We start from the raw sequence: 14,778 nt of genomic DNA on the forward strand, positions 1-14,778 counted from the left end.
CCCCAATTCACCAGCACTGTTCCCATCCCCCAATTCCCCAATAAAAATCTTTAAACTTCAATTCTGCATTTACAGTTAACTCCCCGCTAGCATTTCCATATGTTTTGTCATCATTTCAAACTTGTATCTCAAATAAGTTATCAGAATATTCAGATAGCACTCGTTCTAGTTCCTCGGGTTCCTATTGGGTTGTCGGGAAAGTCATGACGCATTTTTCTGTTTTTCAATGCAAAAATGCGTCATGACTTTTCCGAAGACCCAATATTTCTGTTAAAAGCACTAGCCTTCTCCCTATTCCTTAACCTGCCTGGCGGTCTGATTATGTCAGTAATTTTGTACCCAAAGCAGTACATTGTTTTGCCTGGAAATTTGTTGTTTTATATTGTAGGCTTGTAATTCTTAGGAATTACTCACTTAAATCTGTCCAAACAAGAGTCTAGTAGGCATCCCAGATATGATAAAGTTTGAAAAAGTGTGGCTCGGGGTTACCGCTTCTGGCAGTAAAAAGTAACCCCAAGCCACACTCAGGATTACTGCCAGGGTGGTTAAGCTTGAAGCCTTGGAGTAGTCGTCTTATACCATTCCCTCCCCTATCAGGAAAAAAAATCACCAAGCCCAAGGGTTTTTTTCTTTTTTTTTAAGTAATACCTTACACGATTCTTTCCTGTCTGTTCTTTGCCACCCTGATTCAGACCCTTCACTTAACAAGTATTTCTCGAGCACATATTATGAACGTGCCAGGCAGTTTTAGGTGCTGGGAACAGGGCAGAAAGACAGACTTACATTGTAGTGAAAGGGAGAAATAATGTATAAGTAAAAATGATGATGCAATAATATTGGTAACACTTTCATAATGCTTATCCTGTACCAGGCGCTGTCCTAAGCTCTTCAGATATGTGAACTCACTTAATACTCCTAATGACCCTAGGATATATAGGCACTGTCTTTAATCCCATTTTATAGTTGGGGAAACTGAGGCTCATAGCTCTTAAGTAGTTGAAGGCCATATAGCTAGAAGTGGAGGAGTCAAGATTTGAACCCGGGCAGCCTGTTGTTATAGTTTGTCCTCTGAAGTGTCACACTATATTGTTTCTTCTGTAAAAGCGTCAGTTGATGGTAAGGGCTATGGGAAAACCAACCTGGGTGCTATGATAGTGACATGGACAGTAGGCACTAATTTAGAGGTGAAGAACTCAAGCATGTTCTCACCCTGGGTTTTGCTAATTGCACAGACATCATGTGGTTGGTTCCTCTTTATTTCCTGCAAACTGGCAGCTGGATCCAAAGACTAAATCAAACTTGGGCTCCATCCCTTTGGTATGACCATAGGATGGATGGACATAATGATTGATGTCTTTCTTTATAATCTTAGAAGCTGTTGATGCTTAGTATCTATTTATCGAGGGCTGCAAAAGGGTGATATTCTACCTTTATTATTGCTTCTTCTTCATTGGAATAGTTTTGTAGAAAGTCGTGTCCCTGCTATTTTGTTTCCCAGTTTGTCTAGGAAAGGCAGGATAAATACTTTGCACTCTCCCCTTACTGCTGAATTTTCAAGGTATAATAATAAATTGGTTCCCTATCATGAGAGGTGATGTTTGAGCTGAGACATGAATGACAAGAAGGACCCAGGTATTCAGAGACCTGCAGGAAGACTATTCCTGGCGGGGATCAATACAGAGGCACTGAGGCAGGAGTTAGCTGCATTCAATTCAGGAAACATGGAAGACCAGCACAGCCACATTACTCCTGCCTGTGGAACTGTCTTGTTAGCGACTGAATGTGTCCCCCTAAAATGTGTATGTTAAAACCCTATCCCCCAATGCGATGGTATTAGGAGTTGGAGCCTTTGGTGGGCCATTAGAATTAGATGAGGTCACGAATGGAGTCAGTGCCCTTATAAGTCATGACAGAGCGTGCTCCTGCTCTCCACCTGACAGAAGGCCCTCAGCAGAACTCAACCATGCTGGCACCTTGACCTTGGACTTGTAGCTTCCAAAACTGAAAGAAGTCATTTCTGTCGTGGATAAACCGCCCTGTCCGTGGTACTTTGTTCTAGCAGACTGAACTAAGACATATCTCTGAAATCCATTACCGTCACCTCTATTCTTATTACCACACCAACTTAGTTTGGGGTCTCATCTTCTCGCCTAAACCACTGCAGTTATCCAGCTGCTCTCACTGCCTCCAAACAGCTCTGCCACCCGGGTCAGTGAACTCCTTACTCACCAAAAGCTTGCAATTCGGTAGATACTTCTTTCTGGTGAGAATGCATCTATAATTTTATAAAAGAAGTCATTGGCAAAATAAGATTTATTTAATGGAGGCGGGGAGTGTTTGCTGAACATCAAAGAGCACAGGCTTGGTAGTCAGCCCTGACTTTTGAGTCCCAGCTCTGACACTTGATGGCTATGTGACCTATGGAAAATTATGTAACCTCCCTGAGCTTCAGTTTCCTCATCTATTAAAAAATGATAATGCTTTTAATACACTGTCATGAGAATTAAATGATAATATATATTCTCATTTGAGATATATACAGAGGGTGCTAAAAAATGTATACACATTTTAAAAAAGGAAAAAACTATTAAAATTATACTGATGGTAATCACTTAGAACACCTTTTGTAACTACAGAAGTCAAACGTGATTTGTGTTCATTTGTTATTGGTATATATTGAGTATTACAATAATACAGTTTTTTCCTTTCTTAAAATGTGTATACATTTTCTTTGGCACCATTTGCACTCACACATAGATAGCGTGCCAAAAATTGTATACACATTTTAAGAAAGGAAAAAAAACTTTCATTTTATTTTTTTTAAGCTGAGCCATCCTGCCACCTGTTGGCAGCTCAGCGGCTGCTCAGCTCAGGCCGGGAATTGAACCGCTGTTGCTCAGAGCTCAAACTCTTGAAGCGAGCTCTTAACCAACTGAGCCACTCAGCCAGCCCCGAAAGGAAAAAACTTTTAAAATTGTAATACTGAATATACACCAATAACAAAAGATGAATACAAATCACATTTGACTTCTGCAATTACAAGAGGTGCTCAAAGTGGTTACCATCAGCGTCCAACCACTTCTGAATATGGCAAATTACTGCTTGAGCAAAGTTCACCAGTGTCCACTTGTGTACATTTTTTAGCACCCCCTATATATATATATATATATATATGTATATATATATATATATATATATATATATATATATATATATCATAAAGAATGAGAACAGAGAAAATGTACCTATATCTTTATTACAGTGCTTGGATCATAGTAAAGGCTCAATAAAGAGTAGTTTCATTAATGTTTTAATGACTCCTTACACCATGCCTCTGGCAGAAGCTCCAGTTTCAGTGGTGAATTCCACTTGCCTAAACCTCGGTCACTGCCAAGAGCCGTCCCAGAGCCATTTGAGAACAGCCCAAGCCTAAGGACCCCACTGGGATCTGAGAAGAGGAACTTGACACCACACCCCTCTAGCCTAGCAGAGTCCCTGTGACATGCCTGTCTGGAAACCAGCGAGGCCCTTGGCTGATCAATAATATCTCAGTGACAGAACGCTTTCCAAACCAATTGTGGGTCTCTGATCACGTCACCTCTAACCTCAGTGGGACTCCTGGGTGCTTTACCTTTCTCTTCCTCCGGATCAGGAGTTACCTCCCAGTCACCAGATTCAGTCTTAACTGTCTCTGGGACCCCTGCCTCCATGTCCTCTTTCTTCCTGTCTGCTCCCCAGAGTCCCAGAACACTGCTAGAAGGGGAACCAAGCAGACCAGTATGAATTCCTGCTGTCCAATTTCCACTTGGCCCTCGCAGCTGCTCAGCAACCCTTTCACTTGTCTCGTACATTCCCTGGCACTCACCCCACAGAGGCTGTTCCAGACCTTCCTCTTCTCAAATTCCAGCTCCTGTTCCACTCCTTCAGACCAACACACATAACTTTCATCGGATGCATGGCAATTGAGTAACACTGTTCTAAAACTTTTTTATGGGGAATTTAAAATGTACAAAAGTAGACAGGATAGTATAATGGATCCCCATTTACCACTCAGCTTCAAGTGGTATCAGCTCTTGGGTACTCTTGTTTCGTCTGTTGCCTCCTTCCCATATTATTTTGGAGCAAATCCCAGATGTGATATCATTCCATACCTAAATATTTCAGTATGCATCTTTAAAAGGTAAGGATCTTTTTTAAAAAGAATCTCAATTGTAATACCAACACACATAAAATAAGCAGTAATCCCTTAATATCATCAAATACCAAGTCAGAGTCAGTATTTCAATTCCCAATCATTTCATAAATGTCCAAAGAATTTTTTAAAGCTTTTTTTGGAGGTTTGAATCAGCCTCCAAAGTCCACACATTGTGATTGGTGGATATGTATTCTATGTCACTTTAAAACTAAAGGTTCCCCTTCATCTCTTCCTTTCCTTACAATTTCTTGTTAAGGAAATCTGATTGTTTTCAGTAGTTTCACACAGTCTGGGTTTTGCTGGTTATATCTCCATTGTATAGTTTACATGTCTCCTTGACCTCTGTTGTATATATTGGTAAAATCAATAACATCTGTACAATGCATCTTCGATATTCATTGTCCTATTTTAAGCAGTGTGAGGAAATTGTCCATGGGACCAAAGAAATGGAAGGTTTCTGGCTTGGAGAGTGAGTCAGGAGGGAACTAGGACCTCTTTATCAGGACTGAAACAGATGGTTGGGGTCAAAGCTCAATAAATAGTAACAGAAGTCCAAGCGAGATAGGACAGGTGAGGGGCCACACAGCATCAGATTTCCACTCTGCTGGTGTGTGGAGCCGAGTGGGCGGGGGAGGAGCGGTTGCACTGAAGTCAGAACTGGACGAGGAGAGGTAGCACTTGAGCAGCATATGGGAGTATTTCCCAGGGTATTACTCTACTTGCTGTATCCTCTTTTCTAAATATATCTTGTTCATTCCCACCTCTGTGCACTGGCCCAGGGTGTTTCCTCGGCTTGGAATATCATCTCCTTTCATTCCACCTATCCAAATCCTACTTATCATTCACAGCCAGTGCACATTCCCTCTTTTCCTTACTTTTGCTTGTAGAGTCATAAAATATTTCTGAACGGATAAATAAGAGATCATTGATTGCTTTCCCAGGAAGGGAACTGGATGGCCAGAGGACAGATCTGGAAGGAAGATAGTACTGATTTGTTGCAGGAGGAACAGTTAATCTGATAAAAGTACCTACCTAATCAGAAATCTGTGGAAATAGAAGCAGGGAGATTGGAATTTGTAGTTGCAGGAGAAAGAGGAAGGTCTGGAACAGCCTCTGTGGGGCGAGTGCCAGGGAATGTACGAGACAAGTGAAAGGGTTGCTGAGCAGCTGCGAGGGCCAAGTGGAAATTGGACAGCAGGAATTCATACTGGTCTGCTTGGTTCCCCTTCTAGCAGTGTTCTGGGACTCTGGGGAGCAGACAGGAAGAAAGAGGACATGGAGGCAGGGGTCCCAGAGACAGTTAAGACTGAATCTGGTGACTGGGAGGTAACTCCTGATCCGGAGGAAGAGAAAGGTAAAGCACCCAGGAGTCCCACTGAGGTTAGAGGTGACGTGATCAGAGACCCACAATTGGTTTGGAAAGCGTTCTGTCACTGAGATATTATTGATCAGCCAAGGGCCTCGCTGGTTTCCAGACAGGCATGTCACAGGGACTCTGCTAGGCTAGAGGGGTGTGGTGTCAAGTTCCTCTTCTCAGATCCCAGTGGGGTCCTTAGGCTTGGGCTGTTCTCAAATGGCTCTGGGACGGCTCTTGGCAGTGACCGAGGTTTTAATCAGTAGCCATGTGACCTTGAGCAAGCTGTTTCCTTCTTTGAGCCTTGGTTTCCTCATCTGTGAAAATGGGGAACTACCTACTTGACAGAGCAGGTGTGCGGATTAAGTGAAATAATGTGGAGGGAAGTGCCTAGCGCAGTGGTATCCTATACATGGTACTTTTGTCCCTCAACAGGTGACTATCCCTGAATCCTGAAGCTGATGCAATGTTAGGGTAAATATGTTCTCACTTTATAGACGAGCAAAACCTGACTGTCAAGAAAATCCTCGTTTCTTACTCAAACATTATAGAACTGGAGATTGGAGATGTGTCCCTCCTAAGAAAGAAACAAAAAACTTTCTTAATAGGCTGAGGTGAAAGCTTTTGGTGAGGAGAAATAGTAGGAGTACTGATAACAGCAGAGACTTACATAGTACTTACTGTATGCCAGACACTGTTGCAAATATGCGTTAGCTGTTGACACTATAATACACAGATATGGACCTCAAAGGAAAGATATAGCCTAGGGATAAAAATGTGTGGGTGGTAAGTTTTCTGAGTTTTTTTTTTTAAGTTTCATCTGCATGTGGGTGGTACTTAAAGTCACGGGCATAAATGAGAGTGTTGAGAAGAGCGTGCCATATCAGAAGAGAGCAAGCCGAGGGCTGAGTCCTGAGGAATTTCATCATTGAATGGCTGGGGAGAAAAGGAAGAGCCTGGAAAGGAGACTGAAAGGAATGACCAGAGATGTGGGAGGACAACCAAGAGGAGCGATGGGTCATAAAAGCCAACGAATGGAATGCAGTTCAAGGAAGAAAGCATCATGGGTGTCCACTTTGGCTTGAGAGATCAAGCAAGATGAGGACTAAAAATACCCATTGGACTTAGTGACTTGGTGGCCAGCGGCGACCAAAGAGGGGAGGGAATGGGAAGTCAGATTGAAGTGTGTTGTGAAGGGATTAGGAAGAAGGAAATGGAAAAGAGTAGTTATTTCAAGAAGTTTAGTTATAAAGGATAGAAGGAAGTTAAATTAAGTAGTAGCTAGAGACGGATATGAACTCAAGGGAAAATATTTTTGGAAAAAGAGACTTGAGTATATTTAAATGCCAATAAAAAATATCCAACAGAGGGAAAGGTTGAATAAATAGGAAAGAGAAAGGATAATTAATAGTGTAAGGTTTCTGGGAAGGTGTGAGGGGATAGGATACAAAGCCCAGTGGGAAGAAATGAGAAGTGGAAAAGGAGGTGGGAAGAGGATTTGTGCTACTGTGAACAAATATGTAGGTTTCTTGGTGGAAAAGTGGGATTAAATTAGATAATTTGCGCAAAGCACTTAGCATAGTGCGTGGCAGGTTAGTTTGTATCAGAAATGGTAGCTATGGTTATTGTTATTGTTATACCCCTGCTTGAAGCTTTCTTACATTTTAGGCTTTGGGCTATGTAAAATGAGCTAGTGTATTACTATTAATGCTGTAAATTTGAAATTTTATATATCAAGTTCATATACAACGAGGGTTACTTGAACTTTTTGATTCCTCACCTCCATCCTCTCCAGGATTTCTGGGTAGTTGCTGGTCCCGATTTTGATAAGAAGATAGAAAAAAGTTTTACATTTAAGATTAGTGCACTTTATGCACTTATGTATATGCATTTTATGCATACACATAATTTTAAATGTCCACCAGAGCCCCTGTGGATGTCAACTCACCCACAGAAAAATTACATTGAAAGTGAACTGCTGCCAGAGTTTGAAAGCATCTGAAGGGTTCTGTTCAAGGGGGGGGGGGAGTGTATTTGCTCTTCAAATCCATAGAATTAGAGCAGAGAGCTGAGTGAGAATTGTTGACTCTCCCAGAGGTCCAGGGAGGCCCCTTTACTTTACCTCTGATCTTTGAAGTATCCTTGGACTTATCCCCTAGGACCCTCCAATCTTACCTCTGCCTCCAGATTCTCAGCCATGCTATGCTAACCTTCATTGCCGCTTGTCCCACCCCCATCTCCCCTACCTCCCAATGCAACCTTCTGTTCCTTGAGTCTGAATTAAGAGGAACAGGTCCTAGAAAAGAACTTGAGATCATCTGAGGTTTGGTGAACCTCCTGGTTCCATGTTTCTTGGAGTTTGAATTACCCAGATTCTGGGCCACGTTGTTGAGTAAATTTGACTCCAGGGAAACTAAAAAAATCCTCTGATGAAGAATCTACAAGGGGGCCGGCCAAGTGGCGCGGTGGTTAAGAGCTGGCTTGGGACGCCAGAGGGCCCCGGTTCGGATCCCACATATGAGGGCCAGTGACACTGCCCTCTACAGCTAAGATGCTGAACAACAGCTCGACCTGGAGCTGGGCTGCCGTGAGTCGCCGGCGATGGCGTAGGCTGCAGTGGGTTGCCATGGGCTACCGTGTGTATCCAGCAGCCAACGTGAGCGGCCAGCAGCCGCAGTGAGTGGCCGTCCAGAAGCCAGCGACTGATCTGCCTCGCCCGGGAAGAGCGCAATGATGGTGCCAACTTGGGCCAGTGAAGCGACGTCCTCCACAAGTAGACTGAAGAACAAAAGAACAGCAACTTGTCTGTTCCCCTCCCCCAATTCCCCAGCACTGTTCCCATCCCCCCAATTCCCCAATAAAATCTTTAAAAAAAATGTACTTCCTCCATGGAGCCTCCCCTTTGTACTTTAGCCCATTTTGATCTCTCCATTCTCTCAACTCCTGCAGCCCTTAGAAACTGTACTGCTCAACATAGCCGTTGGTTAAACTACATGATAATGTTTGATTATTTCCTGTAGATTAGCCTTGACTTGTCAGAACACTGTAAGCATCCTCTAAAGCACCTAACACATAACTGGGCACACAGTGAGGCTTCAGTAAGCACCTGCTGGTTATGAATGATAGATTGAATGTGCTTGTTTTCACACCGTGTGTGTGTGTGTGTGTGTGTCTCTGTCTCTCTCTCTCTCTCTCTCACACACACACACACACACACACGCGTGCACACACACACGCGCGCGCACACACACACACACACGTTGGGGGAGTGAATACAGTCCTAGATAGTGAGGTGAGAGAACGACACTATGTGAAACTGCAGAATACAAGATTTATTAGGGGAAAAACAGCAGAGTTTGGACACTTGTTCTCCCCTCCTTCAGCCTCCTGCTGCTCAACCATATCCTGGGCTCTGAGGTCCTAACAGTCACTGGGGTCCTGTCTAGACACGACTGTCTGGGTCACTATTCCCCCATGGTTTCCTCCTCCTCTTCCTCCTCCTCTGTCCAGCTCAGATCATCGTCTGAATCGTCAGACTCTTCCTCATGCATCTCTAACCCAACCCCTGCCTTAGCCTTCTCAGCTAGTGCACTGGGATGCTGCAGCTGGGCCCAGGGTCCTGGGCCAGCCTTCACCAGGGAGATTTCAACCCGACATGGCATCAGGGAGACAGAGCTCTGCTCCACGTTTATGACCTGAGGAAGGGGGAAAGGTAGAGGAACACAGAAGCAAGAGAAAGTGAGGAAATTGAAAGGATTGGGGTCAGGGTGAGGTGGCGATGAATGACAGGGAGGAAAATTAAAAAATGCAATGTTGGGGAAAAGGTGGAGGAATAAAATGGTACAGTAAGGGGGAGAGAGAAGAAAGAAAGGGGAAAGGGAGAGAGACTATCAAAGCAAATGAAGGAAAAACCTGCACGTTTTCCCACTACAACTCCTTCCCTCAAGACACCCTCTACTCATCCCAATCTGGCTCTTCTTTTCACCTCACTTGCCTCCCCCTCCCATGCCCCCTTATCTTCACTTACCCCCCAGAGCTTCATCTGTGCTTGGAACACACGGTTACCGTCAAAGACAAGGTGGACATGAAGCTGAGAGAAAAGAATTGCAGGGGTAGTAATGATCCCAGAGGTCAGGACGAGTCATTACGGCACAGAACCAGGTCACAGGTGTGACCCCTGCATCCGCAGGTCAGCCAGACAGATAACCCTGACCTGATAGCTCTACCTTCCTTCCTCTTGGGACAATGGGGCCTACATGTTAGGTGCATATGGCAGCTCTTCCTGTTAGATGTTAATTTGTAACATCACCCAATTCAGTAGCCTCCTGTCCAGCCAGCATCAGACACAACTCACCTCGGTCTGGCTGGCCTTCACCCAGTTGAACGCAGGAAGTGGAATCTGGCCATACACAGTCACCACTACTAAGGAATCTGTCTGGTGCCAGTCGTGACGGCAAGACGCTGCTAGCTAAAGAGAAGATGCAGAATGTGGGTGGGAAAAATGAACTCTTAACCCAGGGAAAGTCCTCATGGTATGTGGAGAACAGACAGAGAAGCTCAGAAAAATGAACACTACCTCATATTGCAAAGCTTCTGGGCAGTTGAGGGATAAGGAACACTAAAGGGACCCGATAGAGAGCGTGGCCATGAGGTGCAGGGAGGAGGAATGATTTCTGGAATTGGGTTCCAATCAAGAGTTCAGGGAAGTTGGGGCTTACCTGCTTTGCCCAGTCATGTCTCCCAACTCTGCATCCTGGCTGTGCCAGGAATGCCCCAAAATCCAGGGTCTGGATGCCGCAACAGCTCCAAGACTTCATCCTGCAGTAGGAAGGTAATTCAGGACATGCCTTTCCCTACCCATCTATGATCAACACTGTCGCACAGCCCACCCAGGCCCCTCCCTCACCCCTCATGGAATCGAGGTGCTCCTGGATGATAAGTACAGGGTGTAGCATCACTCTCAGGGCCTTGGTAAACCTAAAACAGATCAAGGAGACAGGGAGAGTCAGGTCATTCTAAAGTGTCCACCACGTAGCCTCATGTCTGTACCCACTCATCCTTCAGCCACAGGCTTGAGCCCCCACAAACTCACAGCATCACATCCTGGGTTCTGGCAGCTGGAACCAGTCCGGATCAGACTACTGTCAAATCCTGGGTGAGGGAAACAGAGTCAGGAACCGATTCATTGCTTCCACCCCATTGCCACTTGGACTGAGTTCCAGTCCACGAAACCTGTCCTACTAAGGACGCACTTACCTGCTCCAGGTTCCTGGTCTAATTCCTTCTGTTCCAGTGCCATTTCCAGTGCTTGGGATATATTTAGCGGAAGCAGCTTTGGAGGCAGCTCTGACCTAGGGGTATGGGTGGGGTGATTTAGTTCTGACTCATTAACCAGTATTCCCATCAGTGCTAATGGAGTCGAAGAAGTCTGGTGAAGGTCAGGCGGGATCGGAGAGGTTGGGTAGCAACCCCGTTGCCAGTTTTCTTCTCTGTGGGCATCCTAGATCCCTGAGCCTGGGCAAATCCCCAGGGCTTCTCTTGCCCATCTCCTCAGCCGCTCTAAGCCTAACCATTGTATTTCTCTGCAGAACTGCATCACTTCCTCTTCCTCTACCTGTGGACCTAATAGGACTTTCTTCTGTTGCTCCCACTATTTCCACAAAATTTCTCCTTTCTGCATCCTAGCTGTCAAGACTACTACATCGTTCTCTTGATATCGAACTTATTTTAAAGCTCTTTCCTAAAAAGAAAAGAAAAAAAATCAAGTCATTCCCAACAATCCCCCTTGTATTATAATATGTATTCATGAGGGGCCATCTGCTCTGTTACCTCAAAATACCAATCCCATCACCCCATAGCACCTTACAGCAAGGAACATTATCTCCAGGCACAGTTCTCCTATGGCACAAAATACACCCCAAGGCCTGACACCTGGCCCTCCTCACATCTCTACTCCCTGGCTCCTAACCCCATGACCCCTGAGTCACTCCTAGGAAGCTCCATGAATGTAGGAAAACCCAGGGACCTCCTGCTCTTTACTTGGGCCTCTCCCGGCGCAAAGTCTCTGCTGACTTCGGAATGGTAGTCACAGGTTTCTGCTCCTGCAGTGAAGTGCTTGTGGCAGGGCCCTCAGGTTGAGGGGCTTCAGGGAGTTTCTCGGCACAGTGTGCTCCCAAGGTACATCCCTAGTGCAGATAAGGAGAGAAGGATTAGACATAGAATCCCTTTAGGCGCAGAATCGAAGGAAGTCAAGAATTTACCTTGATGTTTAAGAACTCAGAGAAATCTACAGTTCGCTTCCGGCAGCAGGTCCAACCCTGGTAACAAGAGACGCAGCCCAGCTTAGATTCCTGGGTGTTCTTTCCTTTGGGAAATGCTCTTCTCTTGCTATCCCCCCTCACCTATACCTCACCTTAAGTGCATCGTGGAAGATTGGGATCCCAGGGTGGTAGCAACAGGAATCTGTGGATAGCGGTAGAAGGATCAAGGAAGGAAAGGTAACTAGACCAAGTATCACTTCTTACCTCTTCCCCAGATTTAGATGCTTACAGGTTTTCCATGTAATGCAAAAAAAAAATGTGTGTATATATATATATATGTATATATATACATATATATATATGCACACATATATACATATATATATATATCACCCAGACTAGTTAAATGAGGGCAGGCAGCCTAAATTTCATTCTCCCCTCCTCTAAACGACTGCCCACAGCCGAGCACTCCCCAGCACCCAGAGTCCCCTGACAAGATCAGGATTACTCACCAGGAAGGTTGGTATTGGGGTCAAAGTGCTGCCCACAGCCTTTGTTCCGGCAGAGTAGAGACATGGAGGCGTTGGTAGAATTACTGAAAGGGTATTTCAAGGAGTCTGGCTGCTGAGTGGGGAACACCTCTCAGTCTGAAGGCTTTTAGCAGCCTGGAAGGGCCAGCTGTGTCTATCTTTAGTTCAGGAGGCGTACACCTCCTAACATGGGCAAGGGAACTTCAGTTGGCCTTCCCAGCCAATAGGAGAGCTCAGGAGCTTTTTAGCTCTGAGGCTCAAGAAAAAAGCGTGAGGCAGAGTAGGGCTTGGAACTTGGGTGAGGTCAGCGAAGCACTGCTGAGACAGTTTTAGGTTTAGTGTCCTTTCCAAGGCTGACATACCAGCAGCTGCTCACAAATACCAATTTTGAGACCCCTCCCAGCTCAGTGAGGGTACCCCAATCCGTCCAGCCCATTTTTCTTTCAAAGCAGCAGCTTTCCTCCTGTGCACGGCCAATAGCACCCATCTTTGTCAGCCACAGTAAGCATCCAGGCACTCCGTGATTAATACTTTAAACAAAAGGCCGTAAAGGGTTGTCCAACTTAGAGCTTAGTGCACATCTGATAGAACTCCCCTCCCTCGTCCCCTTCAAAAATAGCACAGAAAATTAAAAGGCTTAAAATGTATTTTAATAAGTTGATGCTGCATGACTGCTTCATTTCTCAGAAAAACTCCAACGGCATCAGGGACAAATCAAACATGGTACACCGATAAAAAATGCACAGCATAACTACTAAGATAGGCAAGGCTAAGAGCTACTGTCAGACCTTCCACATACAGCAACCCTGTTCCCAAGATTGTACTAGGCCTATCAAGAAAAGCTATGAACAGCAACAGCAGACACAAAAGGGCCACTCCTGGGTTGTCCTTACCCAAGAAAAAGATGGAGGCAAGTTAACACAAGATTTTTTAAAGACATATACTAAAATGAAAATCTCTAAGAGAAAATGTCTTCCTTAGGACATGGAGGGGTAATATATGGGGTATAACAGAACCGTACGTGTTATCTGCGACCTCTGTGGACATTTGCCTGAATTCCCACCTGGGAGTGAATGGAGGATGAGGCTAAGGTCATTGGGGGATGTTTGGTTTTTGTGGCATATGTGGCAGTGTCTCTGGGGTTGGGGGATTATAAAGAATGAGAATCCATGTACAAACAGGATGGACAAAGAATGGAATGATCAAGATTAATGGGGGCTGTAACTGGATCCATTTTGCCACGATCCCCCCACCCCCCAATAATCACGAGACTTGAGGAATGCACCACACAGTTTTGATTAATCGACATACCACACAATCGATTTGTTAAATATGGCCCCTCCCTTGCGCTCTGCCTCCAGCATACTCCCTAGAGTAGTACAGGCAGGGAAGACCTAACTATTGGAGGAATCCCTAACACTTTTCCAGGGTAGAATTCTGGCTAGTCCAAAAAAGGGTCCTTCTTTTAAAGGTGTTGGGAAACTAGACACTGCAACTTTATTAGTATCGGCGACGTTTGTTTGGAGCGAATTCAGCTCCAGGAGCTGCACGGTTGAATGCAGGAGGGGTTCCACCGATGGCCCCAATTCCTTCCATTGCAGCAGCTTGGCCAAAGCGTTCAGTTGTTGGTGGGGTCTTAAAGAGAAAAAGAGAGCAACATTACAATAGAACCTATGTCCTAAGATGCCCATCCATCTGTAGTCCCTCCCTTAGAGGCCATTTCCACCCAATTATTCAAAGTTCCCAATGCTAGGGGTGTCTAAGCGGATATCCTACCTAACCATCTTACCCTTAACTTGTTATCCCTACTTTTATTAGCTAAGCAGTATTACATACTAAATTCCTAGGATAGGTAAGCTCTCTAGCCACAGTCCTTCTTCCTGAACTAGGTACGTGGAATGCATGAGAGCAAGCCATCACTCTTCAAACAACCTGAAGCCTATCCAGTTTGTAACATTTTCACACTAGAACTAAAGCCACCTCAGGACTGGATGAGCCTTAAAGCCTTTTGGAGTCATGCCTATTTTATGTGATAATGTCCAGCCTTCATTGCCTTCCCTCCAAAAAAGAAACCTGTCCACCCAGGGGAGCAACTAAACAGTCATACTGGCCCATCAGAAGCATCTGCTTAACTCCCCAATATACTTTGAGAATATGTTTGCTCAAGATTCAAAACTAAAGATTGTGAGGTTGCATGTAATGGTTAACAGTGGTCCTAAAGACTGGTATCTGTAGCAAAATTGTGGCAGGCTCAGAGGCTGTGAAGGCAGAGTCCTTTCCCCTCCTGTCACCGTTTAGAGCTACGGTAAGGCTCTGCACTGTATTACCAGTCCCAAGGTTCCATCTGGCATCATAGTGGCAGGTCCTGGAGGAGCTGGGGTACCAGTTGGCACAGGAGCAGGGGGCATGGCGCCTCTGTTGTTTATGCCCATAGCACCT

General features: G+C 45.0%; 3 protein-coding genes across 6 annotated transcripts in view; 1 reads left to right on the top strand and 2 right to left on the bottom strand.

The window, feature by feature from the left end:
- Positions 1 to 14,778, top strand: part of ZMYM3 (zinc finger MYM-type containing 3) — a 91,100-nt gene that overhangs the window by 33,277 nt on the left and 43,045 nt on the right. The window lies entirely within an intron of this gene.
- ITGB1BP2 (integrin subunit beta 1 binding protein 2) lies at positions 8,861 to 12,871 on the bottom strand. Its single transcript, XM_019648022.1, has 11 exons — positions 12,322 to 12,871; positions 11,962 to 12,011; positions 11,810 to 11,866; positions 11,589 to 11,734; positions 10,806 to 10,900; positions 10,642 to 10,700; positions 10,456 to 10,526; positions 10,268 to 10,367; positions 9,904 to 10,017; positions 9,577 to 9,639; positions 8,861 to 9,244 (listed from the first exon to the last, which is right to left on the bottom strand). The coding sequence occupies exons 1-11, from the start codon at positions 12,383 to 12,385 to the stop codon at positions 9,014 to 9,016; spliced, it is 1,050 nt and encodes a 349-aa protein (XP_019503567.1). The 5' UTR covers positions 12,386 to 12,871; the 3' UTR covers positions 8,861 to 9,013.
- The window catches only part of NONO (non-POU domain containing octamer binding), a 30,595-nt gene continuing 28,784 nt past the window's right edge, over positions 12,968 to 14,778 (bottom strand). For both annotated transcript variants that reach the window (XM_019648021.1, XM_019648020.1), the window contains exons 10-11: positions 14,667 to 14,776; positions 12,968 to 13,974 (exon numbers count right to left, since the gene is read on the bottom strand). In XM_019648021.1, coding sequence (XP_019503566.1) covers positions 13,840 to 13,974; positions 14,667 to 14,776 — 245 coding nt within the window. In that variant the 3' untranslated portion in view covers positions 12,968 to 13,839. The remainder of the gene's footprint in view (positions 13,975 to 14,666; positions 14,777 to 14,778) is intronic.

Source organism: Hipposideros armiger, unplaced genomic scaffold (genome assembly GCF_001890085.2).
Source record: "Hipposideros armiger isolate ML-2016 unplaced genomic scaffold, ASM189008v1 scaffold_119, whole genome shotgun sequence".
NCBI lineage: Eukaryota > Metazoa > Chordata > Mammalia > Chiroptera > Hipposideridae > Hipposideros > Hipposideros armiger.

Coding starts and splice junctions, on each gene's coding strand:
- ITGB1BP2 (XM_019648022.1), bottom strand. CDS start 12,385: ATGTCTCTACTCTGCCGGAACAAAGGCTGTGGGCAGCACTTTGACCCC. Junction 11,867..11,961: donor TCTTCCACGATGCACTTAAG/GTGAGGTATAGG, acceptor TCTTGTTACCAG/GGTTGGACCTGCTGCCGGAA. Junction 10,527..10,641: donor AGAACCCAGGATGTGATGCT/GTGAGTTTGTGG, acceptor GATCTGTTTTAG/GTTTACCAAGGCCCTGAGAG.